The following is a 26,108-nucleotide window of genomic DNA, read 5'->3' on the forward strand; positions in this document are numbered from 1 at the left end:
CAGTTTCCGCTGTTCTAGTAATGTTAGGCAGTCTAAGAAGATGTGCACAAGATCTCCTTTGGTGCTTAGGGTGCACCTACAGCACCCTTTGTGATCTAACATTTTTGATTTGGGATCTTTATTTATCAACCATGGATTGATCGCAATCCGCAATCTTAAAATCTCCTGCCTATTGCAGCGGTTTGGAAGGATATCTAAGTAGGGGAACCAGTTTTCATTTGACCAGGAGCTCATCATATATTCTACTGATTTTTTCTTTACCAGATAGCCCCCATCAGACTTTCTGGATAATTCTTTACCATTAAATTTCAGCTCACTCGTTGTACAGACGATTTGTTGCGTTTCCTGGTTCGCCTCCACCTTTAGCCTTTCACAAACCTGCGCCATTCTTTCCCTACAAGCGTTTGCCCATTTTAGGTCACTATTTTGTATTTGTGCAACATTTTGACCTTCTCTATCATCCAATCGTTTCCAGCGTCTGATTATCGCAGTTTGTACGTGTACCTCCCAAGACTTTGTTCCTATTTCTGTTCTTATTGCTTGGGCCATGGATGATTGTGGTAGAGATAACAGGCTTTTCAGGCATTTCCCTTCCTCCAAGTCCCAGACTCCCTTACAGCTCAGATAAAGGATTTCTGCTCCGTAGAGGAATTGTGGGGGTATCATTGCGTTAAAAGCTTTTAATACTGGACGGTGTGACAGATCACCATAGTCCCGATTAAACATTTTTAGTCCACAGATTGAAGTATGAGCATTCACTTTTTGGGCTTCCAGATGTGTACGCCAGTTTAATGTCTTATCACACCAAATCCCTAGGTAACGGTATTCTTTGACCATTTCCAGTTTAAGACCCCCAGATACCAGTTAAACTTACTTGCCTTTTTACCAAAGCATAAGATCTTTGTTTTATCTAAGTTTACTGTTAAGAATTTGCTAGCACAGTATACCTTAAATGAGTTCAACTTTCTTTGGAGGCCTATCTCTGTCTGGTCTACTATTACCAAGTCGTCTGCGTAAAGTAGGCAGGGCACCTTTTTTCCGTCCATTCTGGGACTTGCGCTACCCTCAACCTCTAAGTAGGCCAGTAGGTTTGACAGGAATATGGAGAATAACTGGGGGGCAAGAACACAACCCTGTCTCAGGCCGTTTGCACGACTGATTGGGAGCTGCTTTGAAGACAAGGGGGTGGCAGGGGTGCAGTAATGGCTGGTATAGACTTGCTTGACTGTCTTACTGGTTCTCCCTGTATAAATGAGGGCACACTCCCCTTATCAGGTGATAGGTTCTATAGTCTTTTTGGTTAGGGAGCCAATGGCTGTTAAAGGCCCTCTAGTGTGGTATAGACCCTCACCTGCAGTGTGGGCCTCTCACACAGGTAGAGAGCTTTTCTTCGGCAGGGTAGCCCTCTACAACCGGCTATGAGGCAGGATTGATGCAATTACCAGAAATCTCCCTAAACACGTAATTACATTTACCTTTCTGTAAAATGAGACTCAAAGGAATTAGTCGGTACTGCCACCTGTAAAGATACATCCTGGAGTTGGCAAATTATGTAACTGACACAGCGCCCAACAGTATCAGAGGCACTATCTGAAGGTGTGTTCATTCTGCAGCTCCAAATATGGGCCAAATAGGTTAACGTCATCAAAAGTGGGTGCAAATGTTGCACAAAAGGAGCATCGTCAAAATGTGATCATTATATGATTTACCAGTTTTCAGGACAAGTCCAGTGAGAACAATTGTTGGTGGTCTCTGCGGCTATCCCACTGTGTGTGAAGGGCCTGAATCGTGCCAGGCTAGAAGTAAACAGACAGCTCCTGGCTGGTGCCTCATGTGCCAGTTCCAGTGGGTGGGACATGGTGGAGGCAGAGAAGGGGAGTGAGGGCCCGATTCACAGAATGAACTTAAGACTCAATCCTAAATTTGCTACTATTTTGGTATTCACAGAATGCACTTACTACTTTTGGCATTCACAGAATGAACTTACTACTTTTGGTATTCACAGAAGTTAGGATTTTGTCTTAAGTCTGTCTTAAGTCTGTCTTAAGACAGACTTAAGACAAAATCCTAACTTCTGTGAATACCAAAAGTAGTAAGTTCATTCTGTGAATGCCAAAAGTAGCAAGTGCATTCTGTGAATACCAAAATTGTAGTAAGTTTAGGATTGAGTCTTAAGTTCATTCTGTGAATCGGGCCCTGTGGGTCCCCACAGGAGCTGGGCTGCATTCCTGAACACACAGGGCATTCTGCTGCACGCTGCTTGCACAAAGCTGTGTGGAGGGCACGCTGGTGGTGTCAGCGGCGCTGCACATCACCCCATTTGGACTTTGTTTGTTACACCTCGTTGAGGACACCAGCTCTCTGCATGACTGAGAGGTTGTGGACTGCAGGGCGTCTGTTGTGCTTCGGGGTGCGGCCAGTCACCCCTTCCCGGTGCAGGAACCATGAAGAAGGGGCCGGGGCAGAGTTGGCACAGCAGGTCTCCATAGCCAGGTGCACGTTCCGCTGCCTGGCACTGCATATGGCGCACCCCTCCGGGGCCTTCAGGAACTTCCAGTAATAAACAACGCAGTGATGGTATTTTTTAAGGTGCACACCCATTGTCATTGAATGGCTCATCAGCATTTTGATGACACTCACTTGTCTGACCACCCTATTGAGATAGCGCCCAGCAAACATCACTGTATCTTCCGTGTGCTGTATATAAAAGTGTACACCTGTGGCGTTGCGGTTTTGCTCTGCTTTCAAACAATAAGGTATTTTATGGGGACAGTGCAATGCATTCTCTCCATGAGTGTGTGCGCATGTTAGTGTGCGATTGAGCGCACATGTCTGTCAGCGCACGTGTATGTGTTTATGAGTGCACATTACATTTCTCTGTGCCTTCTTATTATTATCATGTGTCTTTCTTTTGTACTGACACTGTGCATACTCCACACCTGCAGCACAACTGTGTGTGTGCGTGTTTTTGCGGGAATGTGTGTGTGTGTGTAAATGTGTGTGCATGTGCATTGTGTGTTAGACTGCATGTTTGTTGTGTGTGCGTGATGTGTCTGTGTGCTGCATGTTTTGTGTATACCTATGTGTATGTTCTATGTGCATGCGTTTGTTTCTGTGTGTGTATGCCAGCATGTGTGTGTTACTGCGCGCGCGTGTGTTGTGTGGTGTATGTGCCTGCATGTGTGTTGTGTGTGTGCGTTTGTTGTGTGTGTGTGTGCGCTTGTGTGTTGTGTTTTTGTGTGTGTCTGTTGTGTGCATTCATGAGCACGTACTCTAGACCGCTCACCCTCAAGTTTCACAGCGGCCACTCCTTCCATGATATCTTCCGTTTGCGAGGGAGGGTTGGGGGGGGAGAGCAAACAAGTCAAGTCAAGTCAAGTCATGGAATTTGTATAGCGCACTGCATACCCAGAGGGTTTCAAGGCGCTTAGGAAGGGGAGGAGGGTTACTTGTCAAATATCCATGTTTTAAGTTGCTTTTTGAATGCTAGGTGGTTCTGGGTAAGGCGAAGGTACGCGGGGAGTGAGTTCCATGTTTTGGCAGCCAGGTATGAAAAGGATCTGCCTCCCATGGTGGTCTTGTTGATGCGAGGTACAGTGGCGAGGGCTTGGCTGGAAGAGCGTAGTTGGCGGGAGGGGGTGTAGAAGGATAGTCGTGAGTTGAGGCAACTATCCTTCTACACCCCCTTTGTGTGAAAAAGGCCGCTTTATTAAAACAGGTGCACATCACAATTTAAAACTACCTTGGCAAATGCCTTACAAAACTAAGCCTCACTAAGTATAACAACTCACCTAACCCCATCTCCCTCCCCCAGGCCTAATACATATCTCGCACCCGCCCCCACCCAGTATTACAACATTACAATATTACAAAACTTTAATTCAAATCAATACACATATAATCCTATAAATGCAAACATCTCTTATCCAAACTCCCCTGCCTTCCCTTTCTCAACTTACGATCATCCCACCTCGGCCGGGAAACCCCAAACCATCAACCTGCCTAAACAATCACTATCTATGACCCAACTTTAGAATAAACCACAAAAATACAGCCAAAGCCTTTCAAAATTCCAAAAACCCCACACCGCACCTGCTCTAAGCGACAGTACAAAAACCTACCCTGCACACCTGACAAACCAATAAAGGGGCGAATTTTAGAGAAAGAAAAAGAAAAGAGCTAAACAAAATTAAATTATTTAAAAACCCAGAGACAAAAAGAAGTACAAAAGAGGGAGGGAGGGAATTTTTTTTCTATCTAACGCTCCCAGCCACCAGGTCACCAAAGACAAAATGGTGGCTGGGAGCAGTAGCCCAACAAATTTATACGTTGGGCTTCATTTGGGCTACAAAAAGAAAGCCCAAAAACAAAATGCCTGAAAGTGCATCGCCTAACCCCGCCCCCGCCACTCCCAAACAGCCCGGGGAGGGGGACTCCCTGTGGTCGCCCGCCCCCCAAGCCCCCCTTGCGAGGGAGGGGTGGACGGGGAGAGCAAACCACACAGATTTGTGTGAAAAAGGCCGCTTTATTAGAACAGGTGCACATCACAATTTAAAACTACCTTGGCAAATGACTTACAAAACTAAGCCTCACTAAGTATAACAACTCACCTAACCCCATCTCCCTCCCCCACCCCTAATACATATCTCGCACCCGCCCCCACTCAGCATTACAACATTACAAAACTTTAATTCAAATCAATACACATCTAATCCTATAAATGCAAACATCTCTTATCAAAACTCCCCTGCCTGCCCTTTCTCAACTTACGATCACCCCACCTCGGCCGGAAAACCCCAAACCATCAACCTGCCTAAACAATCACTATCTATAACCCAACTTCAGAATGAACCACAAAAATACAGCCAACGCCTTTCAAAATTCCAAAAACCCAGCCACCCAGAAAGGTGGTGGGGAGGAAACTACACCCCCCCTTTCTGCCCCCCGAACCAAAAAACGAACTAAGCTTCAGGTGAACGTTCTTGAACGAAAAGAGACCTGGAAAGCACCTCCCGGACTTCCAACAAGTACAGGTCCATACCCAACCTTGACAAGTGGACCTCGTCACCCCAGAAAAACTCCACCGAATGAAAGTGAATGTCCCTTTGAGACACCCAACCAAAACCAAGGCCCCTGCAGAATCTAGAAATTTACAAATATATCTTCTTGCTTGCCCCGTCAAACACTTTGGGATTCCGAGCGCCCCTCCAAATCCGCAGAGGCATCAACTCTGTCCACAACACGTGGCAACCAGACCACTGCTCCTTCAGCATCGCTCTAAGCAAGACAACACCCTTCACCCCACAAAGATCGTTCTCCCCTAAATGGATTAATAACACATCCGGGCACTGACCCCCCACCAACTACCTATTCAACGCCGGGATCAGCTCTCTCCACTACACCCCCCTTTCCCCTTCCAAACAATGTTAAACAAACGTTCATTAAAACCCAACATTTTTCCAAAGTAGCAACCCACCCACCTGAACTTGGGCCCATTTGACAAACGAGTGGCCCACAATCCATATGGTCAACTCCGGGGAGCGAGGGCCCGCTACTGAACCTGAAACAAGAAGAGATTCATGTCAAAGAAGGAGACACAAGCGCTGCGACAACTGGGCTCCTCACATAATGCTGAAAACAGTTGGATGACCGCCGCCCCAGCCGCATGATGTCCCCCGCAGACCAACCTCTATTACAGGCCTCTGTCGCTGCCTCAATCCTAAAGGAATGTGTCCCAAACTGCGAACCATCCAAGCCAATGTGTTGCAACGCTTTCTGCAACACCATGCAAAGCTGATAGTCCGTCACCTGACCCCTTCACCCCCATGCCGAAAAACACCCTTGTTAAGAAATCCCCCACACAGAGACCTCCACTGCTTGGCCCAATATAAAGGACATGTCTCCGCCGGGGAAGTTGCCTCCAGCCACACTCCCTTGCCTACGTGACAGCCAAATATGAACCCCCGTCCCAGAAAAGAAAACGTCCTGCCAAGTAACATCCAATTTTACCCAAGAACCCAACAGCTCAGAAACCCTAAATGCTCTAAAAAACATCCAAACCATGAGCGTAGAAAAAAAACAAGCTTCAAACTCATCATTACAAACCAAACGGGCTAAAATCTGCCAAGACAGAGGCTTCTGAGTCCCTCGAGCCCCCCCTCGCTCCCTGGCCCACCCCTCCAACATCCTCTTCCCTGCCTCCTCTGCAGAAGGGGAGAAGACCCAAAACACTTTCCCCATAAATGAAATACCTGCCAACTTCCCAGTGATGGTAACCCTCGACAAACCCTTTTCCATAAAGGTCAAGCATGAACTGTATCACATCTTCAGACCATCTCCTTGACTCATCCCTCCGGCAAGCACCTGACGCATATGCCAGCGCATATGCAGCCTTTGTAGGCGCCGACAAAGAACCTACCACCAACTGTATGACCTGACGTTGCCTACATACCACAGATGTTACGGCATTGGGGTGGGTGTCCTGTCCGCCTCCGAGGCCAGCCCATGGAATCTCTCCCACTGCGAACAAGACAAAGCATCTGCGATGTCATTGTCCACACCTGGGATATGCAGAGACTCAATGCAATATCGTGTCTAAGGCAACCCAGCACAAATACACGCAACTGCTTCAAAATCTGCTCCTCCCTTGCTGACTGTCTATTAATGATCTCAACCACTTCCAGATTGTCAATCCTGAACAAGACCTTCTTATGTGCCAACTCGTCTCCCCACAACGTCAGTGCCACCAGTGTGGTTCCGTGGTTCACGGACTGGGTTCGACGGTTCCGAATCCATTCAATAAAGATCGTCGGAAATGGACGATTTTGGTGTCAGCAGACCGCAAATGGCAAGTGTAGCGTGTCTGAGTGTTTTCGTATGAATCGATATAGGAGAACACTCTCTATTTAAGGATTTAGTTTGAACCTTCGGGTTCCATTTTGTATACGGCAGCCATTTTGTGTGGTTGCCCTAACATAGGCCCGAAGACTGTGGCCGAACGAGTCCTTGAGACACGTACGCCTTAGCTGACTTCTGGGTGACCTGGCAGAACTGACTCCTTGCCCGAGGCTGACCTCGCTGAACCAGTTCCTTGTTCAGCAGCTGGTCTGATAAGATCAAAGAGCAGGACATGCCCGAGTTTATGGTACACTGCTCCCACCTTTCTATCTCCTTTCCAATCTGTTTCTGCCCTTCCTTTACGACATAATCATTAATTTGGGTCGAAGGGTTTACGATGGGTTTGTCCGGCCTGATCGAACAGGAAATGGGGAATGTGCGTGGTCATTTCTGGTGGGCTGGACAACGGACAAAGGGATTGTCTTTGACTGTCATCATTCGCTACTTTTTGAAATGTTGCACTGTCATTGGTTAGTTTTTGATGCACCGAATGTAAATTGGAATGTCGCCTGAGGCTTGATTTTTGGCATAAAAGACCATGCTCCGCTTACCGAATTTGTGCAGTCTCTGACGAACTACCCGTGTGTACTTCGTAGATCTCTGTTCCTGGTTGCAGCCAATAAACTTTGGTCTTTGACGTCATCAAGAAGTATCCCGTGTCTCTGTTTGCCAAGACAGGGGAACTCGAAGGTTTCAGGCGTTCTCCCTGACGACGCTGGGTTCTAAAAACCCGGTCCTTCAGTTGGCGCCCAACGTGGGGCGACTTCAGCGGTACCGGTCCAAGCCAGAGGTTCGTGTGAAGCTTCGTGTGAAAATTCTGGAGGAAGGCCAGCCACTTCATCGACCCCTGTATGTCGTCGTGGTCCAAAAGTCTTTGCTGCGAGGTTTCCCGCTTTCCGACGGCTACGAAGGACTGCTGCCCTGACTGTCACCCTGTTTTGGAGCCTTAGATGTTTGTAGAGCGAGACGATTGACGGGTCTTCTGGTGACGCCATCGACATTTCAGTTAAGTATAAGCGGAGCGTCTCCTAGTCCTTAGTTTGTTTTGTATCCTTTATTGGATAGCTTTGATTTGGTACCTGCAGGCCCCAAAGCCAAGGGATTTGTGTATTCACGAGACTGTCGTTTTTAGACTTCCCTTGTTGTTTGAAGCTGAACTAGTGAGCAAGATGCCTGGTTTTAGCAGTTTTAGAAACTTGTTTAGTTGTGCTATATCGAGGGATTCCCGGTTAGAGGATTCGTGTCCGGTTCCTCCGATCGGAACTCCTACATACGAATTGTATGTGAAACATGGTGTGGGCCCTATTAGCTACAATGAGATCTGGGTAAAATATACGAAGAGTGACGGTGTCCTACAATGGCCCCGTTACGGTAGTTTCGAAACTGAAATACTAAATAACCTTGAGGTGAAATTGTTCAAGAAGAAAGCCCGGCCGGGGATGTTTGACTCTTTCCGCATATGGCGCAAAGAAGCCAAACAGAAAGAAATAAAAGAAGCGAAAAAGAATAAGACAGGTATGTCAATGGTGCAAGCTGCCATTGCGTACAGAGATAATGAGGAAGAACAAGAAAGTGAGCAGATGCTTAGAGTGAGGAAGTTAGCGGTAGACAGATGCTACCCAGTCTTGCCGCCTAAAGAGCAGAACAATGAGAAAGATCTTGTGAAAGATCCTTTAATGTTGCATCTGTTAAATTCACCGCTTCCTTATGCGCAGAATGCTACGGCACCACCGCCACCAGTGGTGGCTGTGCAGTTGCCGGTTATTGTGCCTCCTGTAATTCCTCCACAGCCAGCTCTTCCGTTGGCTACTGTTCCTTTGGCGCAGCCTCCTTAGGGGCCGCCAACTTTGCCTTCTCCTACGACTGCTACTTCTATGCCTGTCCCCACTACTGCTTCTATGCCTGTTCCGACTCTGGATTCTTCTACTACTGTTTTGTCTTCTCTTATTCTTCCGACTACTCCTTCTCCTAGGCAGCGGATGACTGCTGCCTTTTCTGGTTTTCTGACTCCTTGGTTGGGACAATTGGGTATGTCTCCAGTGAGTGAGCGTAGACAGCTGCGTAGTCAATTGCCTGATACAGATGAACGAGTGGTTCTAGATCACATGGCGCGTAGATGGATTACGTATGCATCCAAGTACGATCTTGAGGGTATTATGGATGTTTTCCGGCAATGGGAAGCACCAAAGCAACGTTATATTTTTGAGATCATGTGTGCGTTCCTCCATGAACAATGGACGAACAAAGTGGGTAAAGCTCCTGAAGAGCTGTTCCGGTTGTGTTCCGAATTTGCAAAAGGAACGATCGTGAGTCTCCTCGACGTCGAGAGAGCGGTGTCAACGTTATTGTCATTCCGAAGTAATGTTCCTTCTGAACGATTGCTTGAGCCTGATTCGTCAGTTGGGAGACAAGCGCGTCAGTATCCGATGCGAGAGGTTCCTCCGGTATGGAGACCTGCTGATGCAACTGCTCATCCACCTGTTGTTGCGCCATTTCAGAGAGTATGGGTACATGTTCCATGGAAGCGTGCTGAAGTTTTAGCGCTTAAACAGACTTTGCCTGATCCGAGAAAAAATCCTGCGGGATATTATAAAGAGCTTACGCAAACAGTGAGTTTGTGCGTCATGAATTTGGCGGACATAGATATGTTATTTGGGAATGTTGTTCAACAGCCCATCTGGAATGTCATTCGACATACAGATCATGATAATGAATTGGGTGATTCGTGGGTGAACCTTGTTGCTGCGAACAATAGACAAGTTGGAGGTGCTAAGCCTGAAAATATTATTACAGAACTTCCTGGTAGGATTATTACTTTTATGAAGACTTTGATGCCCGAAGTAGGTGTGAATTGGGACAAGTTGTCTGCATGTAAGCAGAAGAAAGATGAGACTGTGTCAGATTTCTTCACGCGTTTTGAAGAAACGTTCGTCGATCATAGTGGTCAGGATATGGCTACCGAGGGTGGCCAGAGGTTGTTCGTCGATAAGTTTGTGCACAATCTTCTTCCTGAGTTATGTACTAAGTTGAAGGATTCTTAGAGTGCTTGGCCTGTTTCTACATCAGCACAGATTTTAGCTACGGCTCAGTATTATGAGAATAGACGTAAGGATGAGTTAGAGAAAGCGGATAAGAAGACTAAGGAATTGAAGACTAAAGTTCTTCTACAACAAGCTTATCAGTTCAGCAGTTCGGGCTGTAGCTGTGTCTAAAGTTTGCTAGGGAAATTTACATGGGGAAAACATATTTTAAGATCCCCCTTTTTTCTCAGCTCGCGCTTGTCAAATCACCCCGAAACCTTCAAGAAAGGAGCTGACCAGAGCGGGCCACTAGTTTTGAAAATTTTGCGAAGATTCATCACTCGGCGCCAAAGTTATTGGGAAAACGAAAAACGATATTCCTATGGAAACTAGGTCCTAACTATAACTACCTACTGACGACCGCCAGTAGGTAATATATAGATAGATAATATAGATCAATATAAATATATATATATATATTGTTAGACAGACAGACAGACAGACAGACCGACAGACCGACAGACGGATAGATAGATAGATAGATAGATAGATAGATAGATAGATAGATAGATAGATAGATAGATAGATAGATAGATAGATAGATAGATAGATAGATAGAGTGAAATGCAATAGGTTTTAGTTTAAAACGTTATTGTATGATTTGCACTGCACATAGGAAGGGGTGGGGAAATGAGGATTATGATTAGATAATCATACCATTGTAAACACTTTATTTTGGTTTGTAAGGGTTTGTCCTAACATGAGTACTTTACGGTAATTAAGAACACAAAATGGCCCGAGTATGAGCCGGCCAAAAGGTACTGTGCAGGGTTGAAGGTCTAGATGACCATGGAAAGGGAAGAGGGTACTTACACATAGCACTATATTTAAATCAGGTCTAGACCCGAGGACTCTATGGTCCAGTTGAAGGCAAGGAGCCGAAACGCGTAGACCGTCCGTTTTTTGATGCACCTTTATTTTGCACATGGTGTGTAAATAAATCAGGTGAAAACCTACCTGTTGCTTTGCCGTGTCTTCATCTGCGGGAATCGTGGGGAGAAGAAGCTGATGTAATATATATATATATATATATATATATATATATATATATATATATATATATATATATATATATATATATTTAGACAGACAGACAGATAGATAGATAGATAGATAGATAGATAGATAGATAGATAGATAGATAGATAGATAGATAGATAGATAGATAGATAGATAGATAGATAGATAGATAGATAGATAGATAGATAATCGCTGAAAAAAACAAAGGTTAATGTAACGGTATAGTTAAGTGAAGATGTCAGTGACACCATTAACATTTTGCACTAGAAAAATCACAGAAGTTCACCAGTTATAATTAGCAGAGTTAACTAAAACTTGCTCCCCCGCTATTCACTGCTTATTACCTCACTGATTACATCACTGATGACATCTCAAATGACATCATTGGAGACATTACATTACGTGGCACCCTCCCCTTTTTTGGATATTTTTGCTCAGGTGATGGGGTCCCTGGGCCTGTTAAGGCTTGGGGAGCAGGGTGGAATGCCCCCCCTCCTTTTGTAGACTTGTTAGCCCTGCAGTAGGAACCTTTGGGACTAAAATTGCTCAGGAAGGGGGACCACATGCCACCCTCCCATCCACAAATGCAGCCCTCAGGATGGATTCCTCGGGTCCTACAAGGGCTTGGGGAGGGGCCCATGAGCCTCCTCCCCTTAATTAAACAATGTAGTCCTGGATCGCTGTTTAGTTATTTATTTATTTTATCTTGTAGGAGTTCCTACAGGATTGTGGGCAAAATTGAAGGTCTTTCCCAATTTTGGCCGAAGGGGGATTGTCCCTCTGGGAGCCCCATTGGGCCAAGGGGGACAGGCTATCCCTACCCTGCCCTCTAATATCACTTAAAAAAAAATCAGGACAGGTGCCAAGGGGCTAATGGCCTTATTACGAGTTTTGCGGTCCTCCTATCGGCCCGCCACTGCTGCGCAAAACCCATCATGCGCCTGCTTGCTGGATTACAAGTGTAATCCCGGGCAGGCGGTCAGTGCTGCAGTGGTCTCATGGCAGTGGCTGTGTATGGCTCATACAAGAGCCTTCACAGCAGACTGCCACTGTGACAGCTCCTGCAGCACGATCCTCCAAGGAGTGGCATGCATGCCACACCATGCAGGTACGTGGGTCTAATTCCAAGGGGCACAGCCTGTGCTCCCCCGCATGCACCCCCAAGTCCAGATCCAGCCAGGGGCCCTGTTAGACTCCATTAGTTGCCTATCCACCCCCCTTTTCATGGCAAGCTAACCATCATGATATGGGGTGTCGAAAGCCAAATCGTAATATATGCTTGGCAGTGCCAGCATCAGCACCACCAGCATATTGATGTCGGTTGCAGACTGCCTGCGCAGCGGGGATTCTTGATCCCAGAGGAGCTGGTGGTCTCGTGGTGGTCTGACCACCACACTAAGAATACTGTGGGTGGACCTGCAGTGGTGGCGATGGTCAGATCGCAACCATGAGTAGGACAGTCCTGTGGACCCCAATACGCGCAATAAGGCCCTAAGTCGCTGAGTTGTGCAATGGGTGGCAGGAAAACATTTCTGATATTGCTGGCTGTCAATCAGAGTTAAAAGAAATGCTCATTGAGACGATCAGGCCACTCCATTTTTAAATTGGCACTCCCACAAGACACTTCCGAGCCTTTTGCAGACCCAACCATCCAGATATACAAATATTTCAAAACCTTTACACCCAATCACAAAAAGCACATTCTGAGTACCAAAATATAGCTTCCTGTCAAATGTGGTGTAATTCCCTTCAGCAGTTTTTGCTGTAGCCCTTCATAAAGAAGTCTATGGAAAATGAATGGAGACTTTCCTTTTGAAACCCCTCCTTTTTAGTTGGTTTCTGCTTGCCGAATCACCTTAAAATTTTCCATACACAAACTAGACGAAAGAGATTTGGGGAGATTCGTCAAATGGTGCCAAAGTTATTAGCAACAAAAAATATGCAGTTCCAATGACAATGCTGACCTAACTATACCTATCCATATTTCTTGAAATCTGACTCCCTTGTAAAGTTCCCAGTGGATTTCACCAAATCTAGATCCATAATCACCACAACCATAGTGCTCCCAAAAAGGACATGTTATAAAGCTTTAATGTTTTTCTATAATTATTTATGCAGCCATCTCATTATCTACCGTCACCTAACATATTTGTGATTTTCTCTGACAATGTGTACCCTAACGAATTTAAAACCTCTTTTTCTCCTGACATCATTTCTAATTGTATGGTGTACCCAAACAATTTATTTTCATTCCACATAGCCATCTAAAGTATTGCCAATCACCAACTGCACCCTCTCCATATCAAACATGGGCCTAGATGTATCAAGATTCCATTTTGCGAATCTTAAATAGCGATTTTTTGCGAATCGCTATTTAGAATTCGCAAAATGGAATGTATGTAAAAAATTGCATTTTTTTGCGATTCTTTATTTATCTTTATTTGCGAATTCGCATTTTGCGAATTCGCAAATAATGAATAATTCCCCATGCATTCCTATGGGCCAGGAGGCCCATAGGAATGATTGTGCAGTAATTCTCAAATTGCGAATTCGCAATTTGCTAATCGCAATTTGAGAATTATTTCAAGGGTGCAGGGGTGTCTCATGGACACCCTGCTGCACCCCTGAAACTTACATGTGTGTGCATATGGCACACATACATGCCCTATGGGCATGTATGTGTGTCACATGCCACCTTCAAAATAGTCATAATTTGTTTTTTAAAAGGATTTCGCAAATTAACACGAACCTCAAATTGGTGTTAATTTGCGATTCCTTAACCCAAATTCGCAATTTAAGAAAGTTTCATACATGCCATTTAAGGAATCGCAAAATTGCGATTCCTTAAATGCATAAGCAAAATAAGGAATCGCAATTTTTTGTGATTCCTTATTTTGCTAATTTCTGATACATCTCAAAAGATGCTAAATGTCCGTTTGCGATTCCTTAAGGCCGAAATTCTGCGAATTTCGGCCTTAACGAATCGCAAAAGGCTTGATACATCTAGGCCATGGTCATCATTTTCACCATACCTTGAGTTTAAAAATTTGGTGTTGCTAAATAAAAAATTTATATGAAGGGGCTTTTATTTTTCTTGAAAAAATTGTTTACAATTGTCTGCCTTTCTTCCATACCTCTAAAGCTGTATCAGAAAGACCTTTCATCTGGTTTAATGGGCAATGCACAAATTGATATTACATTTTAAACATTGGATGTGTTTTATGAGTTATAATCATGAAATCATAGATAGGTTCTTCTGTGGGAAACTTTGCTCATAATATAACTGGACTTCTAATTAGAGACAACTATATAATTGTAGTGTAATTGTGGAGTGCAGTATTGAGATCAGATTTCATCATATAGATTTGAAAAACTATATGTAGAAAAAAAGGATATGGTGAGGGATTATTACAAAGTTCATGCACATTGGATGATTTGGGGTTGTAAAGATAATGTGATTGAAGACGTACATGAGAGGCACTCTAAATGCATATTTGCTTTTTTAATATCTCCTCAATGCAGGTACAGAAATATCAGCATCCGGAACAGGTAATTATTCGTGCTCATTTGATCATATGGCACTGGTCAGTGGGAAGAAGCTCACAAAAGACCACTGAATATTATAACATTTAGGATCAGCAGACAATCACTGCTGCAACTTTGAGGGGATATTGGATATCAGCTTCTCATAATTTTTCTCAGAGCACTCGCACTTGCAGGAGTAAGACTGCTGTGGGAGCAAGATGGCAAAAGGGAAATAAAGCTCGCTGGAACAATCAGAAAGTTCTATTTTTAAATTGGCTTTCCTATGAGAGTCTCTGAGACTCTTACGAGCTCAACTGTCCAAATATCTATTTACCCTTAATATCTCAGATACCAATGGACAGATGTACACCTAATCACAAAAAGCACAATATGGGTACCATGATCTAGTTTCCTGACGAATTTGGTGTAATTGCGGTCAACAGTTTTTGCTGTAGCCTTGTCTAAAAAATCCTATGTAAAATGCAGGGGGATCTTGTGTTTTGAGTATGCCTGGGCGGTAAATTCCGTTCTGCTTGCGGAATTTGTGGAATTCGGGTAATTTCGCATTTTGTGGAGAACGCGGAATTGCGAAAAATTCCGCGATCCGTGTTTTTTTTTTGTCCTCATCTCACCATAAAGCATATGCAAATATAAGCAAGAAACCAACTTTCGATCTTGAGCGCCCAGGGTTTCTGCTTTTGCATTGGCTGTAGGCCTAACCAGGCCAGCTTCTTTGTACAAAGCCTGGTGTAATCTTTGGACTTAGATCTAAAATCAATCTAATTTCTTTGCCCCAATCTAGGAGCTGAACCCAGATGTTACGGCTGTCATTGTTCGAATGCCCTGAGTCCAACTGAGCCATAGCCAGAGCAGCGATCCGTAGTTTTGCGAAATTTATTGCTTCTTCCCGCTTTGAAATGCGTGTTCGCGAGATATTTCTCTCCGTGCATGCAAAAAGCGTTTGTGAACAGGAAAAAAGAATTGCGAACACGTGGAACAAGCAATTCCGCATATTCACGGAACTTTTGCGTGGTCGCTGAGATTTTTTCCCGTTTCGCGGAGCTTTGCGTAGCGCGACTATGCAAATTCCACACACCGCTAGTTTTGAGACCCCTCCTTTATTTTCAGACCCCGCTTGATGGATCGCCCCAAAACTTGTCAGAAGCAGCTGAAGTAGATTAACTTTTTTTCTGGAAAGTTTTCTGAAGATTCGTCAAATGTGGCCAAATTTATTAGCTAACTAAATGTTCAGTCTTTGGAAAAGCAGACCTAACATTAACTACCTAGTGGCAACTGCCACTGGGTAATAAAATAGTAAAAATTTAAAAAAAGAAAACTTACAAAAAACTATCAATATTAAACTAAATTTAAAAATATAAGCAAATAGTATAAAATATAAAAAAATAACTCAATGCTTTAAAATCTATTTAACCAATACTATGAAAGCTAACAGAGTAGGCAAAATTGTTAAGTCTTCGGAGGGGTTAGATTTACTATTCCTACTCCAGTCACCACATTAATTGGGAAAGTGTTGGACTTCAGAGGAGTTAGATATATTATTCCCACTCCAGTTAGTGCAACAGTAGGGACAATGTTGGACTTTGGAGGGGTGAAATGTGCTATTCTCACTCAGGTCTGTGCAACAGTAGGGAAAGCGTTGCATTTCGGATAGGTGGAATGCACTTTTTCCACTTCACAGTGCAAACGTAGGGAAAGTGTTTCACTTCAAACACATTACATATATAAGTGACCAAATGAACAAAAGAAATATATCAAACTGCAAAATGTGAACATAAAAGAATATGTGTATTTATTTAAAAAATGAAAAACACTGAACCAATTTACATAATTACTAGTTACTTAAAAACATAATTATCAACCAAGAAATAATTGGTATTCAGTTATTATTAAATTAACCCCGTACCCCTAAAAATCTAGCAGTCCGCACATAAAATATAACAAAAAAAGACCCTAAAAAAACCTCTTCCATATCTTACATATTTCAAATTATTTAATTAATTAACAGTTATTTATTATATAATTGCCCACCCTACACCCTTACAAACCTAGAATCCTGCAACTGAAATATAATTAAAATAAGTATCCTGTAAATTAAATAATTAAAAATCAAGCCAAGTCATTAATTAACAATTGTTAATTATTACTTAATTAGCTTCCCATCCTATACTTCTACAACCCTAACAGCCTGCAAATGGCATGTAGCAGAAATAAATCAGTATTACAAAAATTAAATGATAAATGTCAATCATATTGATATTCGAATAATATGTATTAAACCATTCTTAATTATGTATAACCTAATGAACTTCCCACCTTATCCCCCTACAAACCCAACAACCCACTACGACATGATAAGTCACTATTAAAATGTGATAACAAATTTTCTTCACTTAAAAATAGAAGCAATATTTTAAAGACAAGTATTAACATTTGTATAAACAGAAACACATACAATTATTATATCAACTTACACACATTACAAGAATTGAAAAACAATATTTTAACCACTATATTAGTGAAAACAATTATTTAAAACATCAATATTATTTACGATATTACTTACCTTAAAAATGATATTCTTGTCAATGATATTTCTGCATCCCAATATGAGTGTGTCGCAATGTTTAATTTCTTATATTTCTGTCTCCCAATATTTTTAAATCAATATTTTGTCCAAACACCCGGCTCCTATCACATTATGTCTACAGCAATACCGGTGACCCAATGACCTATCGGCTGCATTTGAATGAACTTCATCAAAGGAGCATTGTTTAGCAGGGTTCTGTGATACAGGAACTTTTTAACACAGGCTGTTGAACAGGATCCTACAAACGTTACACAGAAACTATATGCGGGTCGCATGCTTGACAAGATGAAAGTTGTCCGCTTTTGTCTCCAACATTCTGAAGAGCATAGAAATGAAATATGATTAATTAATGCACATGGTTATGCATCTTTGAAGTAATTCAGAAAATGAGTGAACTCTGAAAAATGGGGAAAAATTGTGAGAATTTTCAAAGGAAAGCCCATTGTGATACTAGCCATCTGAATTACAGCCTAAAGGCCCCCTTTCCACAAAAGGGTGGAAATTAAACATTTGCCAGCAATTTATGAAAGTTCCATTCTCTTTCCATTTGGTTACCCTGCCTCAACTAGAGTTTATGAAATGCCGTTTTCCCAAATAGCAGATTCCCAGACACTTTGTCATTGGAGAATCAGTTATAGGAACTTTGATGGTGTAGCAGGCATACCAGGAGAAACCCTGTTACAGTACAAACAGAACATAACTGCATACTTAGTACATTTATTGAATACATATGATCCATGTGCAATTGTAGATGTATGTTGAAAATCTGAAACCAAAACTGAGCATAGATGAGGAATTAGAGATATCTTCGAGGCACCCCTAATTATTGCCTGCAAAATTGTTAAATCTGGCAAAGCTCTTAAAGAGCCTTGTATGTGGATGGACCTGAACAATTCCTGCTATTTTATTGATAACATGTACCGTAAGACATAGAAATCTCATTACACTGTTGTTTGTTGTTGTAGTTCGACATGGAGGAAACCAAAATACCGCCTTATAAATCTCCACATCGTTGTTACAAAGTACCCCTGAAGAAGGGTTAACATAACCCTAAATGCATTGGGTCTTATTTTGGATGTTTTTTTCTTCGTTTGTGAAAATATTTTTATTAACAATGCTGATATCAGATAAGTTTACAGTGCAATGGTCTAATAACATAGGATAGATCATCAGTATACAACACACAGCAAGCCCAGCCTGAACCCCGGTCCCGACCTTCAGACTAGACCCCCCCCCGGCCCAGCCCCCATGTCTCTGTATTTCCGCCACGGCCCCCAGATCCTTCTCCATTTTTTATTGCTCCCTCTGCTTTTGTAGATGGTTTCCTCCGCTCTCTGACACCAGTCGAGATCCCGCACCCACTGATCCCACTGCAGGGGAGCCCACGTCCCCCAAGCACTGGCAATATTTATTTTTGCGACCCTTGCTGCCAACGCAATCCAGAGCTCCCCATTCCTGGTCCAATCCGTGGCCCCCTTGATCATTAGAAGCAACCACCTGGGCTCCCTCGGTACCGGCGAGCCCACCACCTCGGCCATCGTGTCCATGACCTTGGTCCAGAAGGGTACGATCTCTGGGCACTCCCACAAGATGTGGAAGAAAGAACCTCCCTCCGGGCAACACCTTGTGCAGAGGGCCGACTGACACCTACCCCATGAGTACAAGTGAGTGCGGGGGTAATACACATGGTGCAATATCTTGAGCTGCTCTAAATGGAACCGGACTCGAATCGCAATCTCCTGAGGGCTCTACAATGCGTCTTGCCAGTCTTCTTCTGCTAATGCACCTGAGTCGTTCTCCCACTGCGCTCGCAGTGGCCCCAAAGGATCCGGCATGTTGTTTATGAGCTTACGATAGATCGTCGAAGTAGGCTTCTCAGGGATGGGATCGAGAAGTAGGAGATCCTCCAGGGGAGAGTATGCCGGGATAGAACTGCCACTTTTAATCTGTTAACGCAGGGCATGCATGACGCGCAAATATTGATACTGCTGTGACTAATGCATGTCGTATTCTTTTTTCAGATAATCGAACGAGCGAGGGGCGTCCCCCTTCCAAACGTCCCCTAGGTATTCTATACCTATTTGTTTCCACCCTCGGAAGCCCACCAATCGCGACACCTCTGCCAGTTGCTCACCAAGCTATAGAGGGGTACGACCTGTCAGGGATCCGGACCACCCCAGAAATGTATTTGCCTCCCTCCAGCAGTGCACCACCACCTCGGTGTGCGAGGGCCAGTCCGCTCAGAGCCTGCGGGCATATAGCAATGATTCGCAGCTCCCGCTCGGCATCACCAGCCGGTCAACCCTGTAGGCCGGCTCTGATCTGTCTGAGTACACCCAGTCATTAACCACCTGCAAATGGGAAGCCCAATAATAGAGCTGCATGTCTGGGAGGGCCAGCCCCCCATCGTACACCCCTCGTGTGAGCTAACGTAGACCTATCTGAGGATTGCCCCATCAAAGAGCAGGGTATGCACTGCCTGGGATATCCATTTAAAGACCCTCGAGGGGACCAGGTACGGCGTATTCTGCAAGATATAGAGGAGGCGAGGCAATGCAAGCATCTTGAAAATTGCGGCACGCCCCGCAAGGGTGAGAGGAAAAGATCGCCAGTGGCCCACGTCCCTTGCCAGGTGCGCCAGCTGGGGTTCCTGATTTCTGAAGAGGATCACCATTTTGTCTCTAGTTACATACACCCCCAAATACTTGAAACCATCCAGCGCAATCACCTCAGGGCATCTAGACAGTACCCGAGGAATAGGGCCCAAGAGTAGGAAGATCACTGATTTCGCCCAGTTTATTCTGTAGCCCGAGTAGCTGCCAAAGAGCTTGAACAGGTGGAGTGCCTGCACCATCGACTGGTAGGGCAGAGCCTTATACAACAGTATATCATCTGCATAGAGGCTAATGCGCTCTTCCCAGTCGTCATGCAGAGCTAATCCCCAGAATGACCTATCCCTCCAAATCCAGTGAGCCAACGGCTCCAGAGCAAGGGCGAATAGAAGGGGGGACAGGGGGCAACTCTGCCGCATACGCCGCCGGAGTGAGAAGGCTCTCGACAATGTCCCATTGACCCGCACTCACACCATGGGCTGCTCATACAGGAGACACACCCAACTGCAGAAAGTAGGGCCAAAACCCAAACGCTGTAGAACCAGCTGGGGTTCCTGATTTCTGAAGAGGATCACCATTTTGTCTCTAGTTACATACACCCCCAAATACTTAAAACCATCCAGCGCAATCACCTCAGGGCATCTAGACAGTACCCGAGGAATAGGGCCCAAGAGTAGGAAGATCACTGATTTCGCCCAGTTTATTCTGTAGCCCGAGTAGCTGCCAAAGAGCTTGAACAGGTGGAGTGCCTGCACCATCGACTGGTAGGGCAGAGCCTTATACAACAGTATATCATCTGCATAGAGGCTAATGCGCTCTTCCCAGTCGTCATGCAGAGCTAATCCCCAGAATGACCTATCCCTCCAAATCCAGTGAGCCAACGGCTCCAGAGCAAGGGCGAATAGAAGGGGGGACAGGGGGCAACTCTGCCGCATACGCCGCCGGAGTGAGAAGGCTCTCGACAATGTCCCATTGACCCGCACTCACACCATGGGCTGCTCATACAGGAGACACACCCAACTGCAGAAAGTAGGGCCAAAACCCAAACGCTGTAGAACCATGAAGAGATACGGCCACTCAATACTATCAAATCCCATTGCGGGGTCCAGCGACATCAATGCTGTTAGCGCGTCCCCCACTCCCTCCGTCATATAGAGCGTGCCAAACAGGTGCCGCAGGTTATGCCTGGTGCTCCTACGTGGCATAAAGCCTGATAGGTCAATGTGCACTACATCCGGCAGGACTGGCAGCAATCTGTCCACCAGGATCTTAGCCAACCCATTCGCTTTTACGATGATAAGCGACATCGGTCGATACGAGGAACATTGATCGGCCAGTTTGCCTTCCTTGTGAATGACCACAATCGTGGCCTCCCTTTTATCAGGCGGCAGCATTCCCTCCTCCCCCGCTTCAAGGTACATTTGCAGAAGGGGGCCAGTAATGACATTCGCCTGCCTCTTAAAAATTTCTACCGGTAGCCCGTTCGGCCTCGCGCCTGCCCGGATTGTAGGGCATTGAGCGCTGCTCCTACTTCCTCCCTGGCAAAATCCGCCTCTAAACTGTCCCTCTGTTCCTGAAAAAACGTAGGCAGTGCAAAATCCCAGAGAAATTCCTCACAATCCCTCCCTGTTCTCGTACATGCCGGGGTGTAGACCTCTTCAAAGTGCGACGCAAACACCTCTGCAATGCCCACGCTAGTGGACACTAGGGGGCCTGACGTGTCCCGCACCGCAGCCACCCAAATGCACTCTCTGTCTCTGCGTTCGAGCCAGGAGCTTTAGCGCAGTTTCATCAACATCATACAGCCGGTGTTGCGTTGCCAGAGAGTAGGCGCGCGCCTCACCCTTCGGCAGAGCCATAATCTCCTTTTGTTTAAGTTCCAGCGCGTGGCTACTGTCACTTGTGGTCCCAATATCAGAGCTACTACCCAGCGCCTCTATCTCACTTTCTAATTTCTTAATCTGTATAGACTCATCCTTCTTTTTAGCCCCAATCAAGGCCCGTGCCTGACCTCTCAGGACGGTTTTGTACACTTCCCATAGTATGACGTGAGATGCCATAGACCCCTGGTTCTCTTCAAAGTACAACTGGGAGCCCTCCCTGAGTTTGTCCCCAATTTTGTCATCCCAGAGGTGCCATGGGTCAATCCGCGGGAACGCCGTCTTATTAACAACCGGACCCTTCAATATGATGCACAGAGGGGAATGGTCTGAGAGTCCTCGGGCCAGTGTGTGCGGTTCTGAATAATCGCCTAACTGGTCTATTCGTGCCTGCAGGTAATCCAGCCTGGTGAAAGACCCATGCATGGCCGAGTAGAAAGTGTACTGCCTATGTGAAGGGTGTTGGCCCGCCACACATCTTCCAATCGCAAGTCCCCTTCAAATGCCTGCTGTACCCCTTAAAACCCTGCCCCCTGCCCTATCTATCCATGTCCGCATTCATGACAGCGTTCATGTCTCCCCCCACCAAGAGAGTCCCCGAGGAGAGATCAGCCAGAATGGAGCCCAGCTGTGCATAGGTTGTGGAGTGTAGGCCAGGTAGGACATAACAGGAACACAACATCACCGTCCCCCCCTCCCACCGTCCCGCAACCATACATCCAGAATCTTCCATCCACCCCCGAGATCACCATAGAGAGGGCCTTCCGCAGGAGAATACCTACACCCCTGAACCCGGATGTAAACTCCAAGTGGGCAACAATTTTATACCCAAAGCGGTCCAATGCCCGGCAGCTATTGCCCAGCAAGTGCGTCTCCTGCATGAGAATCAGGGGAGTGCCGCTTCAGGTGTTTTAGCACTAAAGTCCGTTTGATTTTTGTTGCCCAGCCCATTGATGTTCCATGTCCAATACTTAACCTGCGTCTGGGTATCCATATTGGAGCATAGACCCCCACCTCCACGAATGAAGCACGCTGCCCTGCCGTGTGCCACGACCACCCGCATCTACAAAAAAACAGTCTAGATAATGAGCAAGAGAAAACTGTCCCCACAAAAAGCAATCCCCCTCCTCCCCCGCCTATTCCCCTCAACTCCCCAACCCCCAACTACTCCCTACCTGCCACCCTGCCTGGTGAGCCCCCAACCACCCACCAATAGAACTTGAAGAGTGCCTGTCGCCCCATTACCACAACTAAAACCATTCCGGAAGAAACATGATTCTGCTAGCCCAAGAAAGATGCATAGATCTAGTGGCGGATCACTTACCCCCATGTTGAACACCTCAAGCGACCTGCATAGTGCCTTATACTCCCCCCACCTGGCCAAACTTCCAGCATAGGGCTGGGACTAGGAATGTCTCAACCATTGTCTTCCGACTGGGACAGAGAAAAAGTCACTGCCTTGTCCTTCCCCCCCTTCCAGGGAGCCAAACAACCAACCACCACCTGCCCCTCCATCCCAAAGTCAAAGGCCAATCAGGGCCACGGGCCAGTCACGATAATACCTTCATGGTGCCAAAGTCATTCCGCTGTCGTTCTCTCACCATTGCTGGAGACCGACTCGGCCTCCGGGGCTGTCCAACGATCACCTCTGTTTGGCGGCCCCTCTTGCCATCTCCCCTGAGGGCCAACAGTGTGCCAGCCCTCCAACCAGTCAGCCGCATCCACCGGCGTGTCGAAGAAGTAGGCCTTTTCTCCGTTGAGGACCTTAAGCCATGCCGGGAACAGCATCATGTACTTCACCCTCTGTCACGAAGTGCCTTCTTCACCCCATCGAAGGAGCGCCGATGACCCTGCACCTGGAGCGTGAAATCCGGGAAGAAGCAGATAGTGGCGTTGTCCCTATGGAGGTCCCCATGTGTGCGCCCTGCCTGCAGTATGGTATCCCGGTCACGGAAGCTATGGATGTGGGCAATAATAGTGCGTGGGGGGGCCCCTGGCTTGGGCCTGCCGCCCAGGGCTTTGTGTGCCCGCTCCACGGAAAAGAAATTGGAGAGTCATTTTGGCTTAAGGTGGTTTAAAATGAGGTCCTCCACAAACCAGTCCGTCAAGGGCCCCTCCAGTCACTATGGCACCCCACTATGCGGATGTTATTCTGCTGAGCGCGCCCTTCCTGGTCCTCTAAAGGGGCATGAATGGCAGCTTGGTTCTTTGTAAGCGTGGCTACCTATTCCTCCAGTCTCTTAGTCTTCGACTGGAGCCCAATGATGCCCGTCTCCGCCACTGCGTCTTTGTTGGAGATTTTACGAAAATCAGCCCGTAGGAGGTTCACCTCTTCAGTCACGGAGTCCAGCTTGGGCTCCAGAGCCCTGATGGCCCTCATTATGTCTTTCAGGGAAGGGTCGGGCCCCCATCGTCGTGGTCCTCATCCCGTGCACTGCTGGCCGCACCCTTTTCCTGGTTCATTGCCACAGTATACTTTTCAATCTGGTTAATTTAGCCCAGGGTCCTATTCCGACCCATAGTGTTCCCAGGGCCAGGGCCGACCCGGGCACCAGTAGTCCAGAGAGCCCCACCTGAGTCCGTGCTCGTTACGGCGGCCTCCGCGTCTCCCAATCTCCAGACTCACCGCGTGCCTCTGGGGCCAAATTTGTCCAGCGTGCCGGGTCTCCAAGACTCCAGGTCAGTGCGTCTCCACTGCCAGCTCCCACTTCAAGGATCACTGCTGCCCCATGCGCACACGCCTTCCTTCCAGAAGGTTTCAAGTACCAGGCCGGGGTGGAGGCCCAATCACAGCCTGCACGCCCTTGAGTCCGAAAACAGATAAATAAATGGCATTGTCATTTACATTGCCATTAGCTTAATCTCGTGTCAGACAGAAGCACCTTGTGTGCCCTCGGAGCCCCAGCCTCCCCGGCGCATGCCAGTCAGCTGCGCGTGGCTTCTTCCACGGAGATCCCTCGGTGTCAATAGGTAGAGGATGCTGATGCACAGCACCATCTGGCTGTCACTTCTCTCACAGGCTGTCACCCCTGAATCGCCCCTCCCCTTTACCTCTCCGCCCATAAATCCTCATCAGAGGGAGTTAAGTTCCACAGCTATCCAGGGAGCTATGGTTCGACTCCTAGTCCGAGTACAAATTGAGAGGAAATAGTCATGAAATTCACATGGGCAGGGTTCATCACCCCCAAACACCATAATCAGGAATCTGGGCCTCTGCCTCCTCTAGGTTTATTTATTTTTTATTGTTGTATTTTATTTTGTACATTTTTATAAAGCGCAGACATTACCCAAAGGTGTCAGAGCGTTGTACAATAGAGCCAGTTAGGGTTCAAGAGAACAGTGGAACACAATAAAACATTTCAAAGAAAAACAGGAGGCTAAAAATGAAGGTTACATAGACACAAATTCCAACAAGGCACACAGGAGTGGGGAATGTACAGGAAAAAAAATACAAATTTACAATGAGGAGTGAACTGTTGATGAACTGCTCAAGAGAAACAGTTTTGCGGAACTCCACGTGGAGCGCGGAGTGGGAAAAACTCTGTGAACTCCGCCGGCGAAGATGAATTCTTCACCCACTCCTGACATAGATTCCTTACAACATATGTGAAAAAAACACCTACATGTGCTTTTGATACCTTAAACTTAAAGGGTGCTTAGAGCCTACCCATTGGTTGGCTTCATCATTACTCTCATTTCCTTGCTTCCATTTGGTCAGCACATGCCAGTTTTCACTTTCTCTCTTCGAGTGTGTGTCTCGGACCAAGTACTGAATAAGTCTCTTTGAAACTGTAGCCGCAGACTTATTTAATGTTTAAAAGCTCCAGGGTGATACTACTGCAACTAAATTATTTAAGGTTTAAAATCACTTTGATTGTTTTCCAAGGGCAATGTTTACTACAACAATGCTTTTATATCCTCCAGGTGGACATTGAATTTGAATTTAAAATATTTATATAGCGCAACATTCACCGTGCGGTTTCTTGGCGCTGTGGAGACTAATTTAGCAGTAGGAACAAAGGACTGGTGGAAAGGGGAAAAATAAAAACAGTTCACATTAAGAAAAGCCTGGGTGAAAAGAAAGGTCTTAAGATCATTGTGGCCACAAACGATTGATTGAAAAAGCTTTATTCGAGTTGTACACTCATAAAAGCACAAACATACATTTTAAAATTCATACATTTTAAAATACATTACAATTAAAATTCATATTTCATACACATAAAATAGATATTAAACAGTTGTGCAAGCTTTGACAAGAAAATATATAAGCTGTAAAATTGTAATTCATATTAGGAGGTAAAGCCCTCCGCCTGATGGACCATGCCCACCCCAAGTATTTTGCTGTTCCCAACACAATAGGCATTTCGGTGGAGGTACAAATAATTCCCAACCCCTCAGCACCGCTGGTAACCCCAAGGTTTCTACAAACTGGAGCTAGCCATACTCTCCTCGGGTTTGCATAGGCCTCTCACAGGAATAAGAA

General features: G+C 45.7%; 1 protein-coding gene across 9 annotated transcripts in view; it reads left to right on the plus strand.

The window, feature by feature from the left end:
- LOC147712238 (scavenger receptor cysteine-rich domain-containing protein DMBT1-like) overlaps positions 1-26,108 on the plus strand; it is a 685,888-nt gene that overhangs the window by 609,560 nt on the left and 50,220 nt on the right. For all 9 annotated transcript variants that reach the window (XR_015295985.1, XR_015295986.1, XM_086922971.1 and 6 more), the window contains one exon: positions 14,520-14,546. Coding sequence is in view for 7 of the 9 variants with exons in the window: in XM_086922971.1 (XP_086779097.1) it covers positions 14,520-14,546 (27 nt within the window). In the remaining 2 variants the exon portion in view is untranslated. The remainder of the gene's footprint in view (positions 1-14,519; positions 14,547-26,108) is intronic.

This window comes from Lissotriton vulgaris, chromosome 5 (assembly GCF_964263255.1).
Source record: "Lissotriton vulgaris chromosome 5, aLisVul1.2, whole genome shotgun sequence".
Classification (NCBI taxonomy): Eukaryota; Metazoa; Chordata; class Amphibia; order Caudata; family Salamandridae; genus Lissotriton; species Lissotriton vulgaris.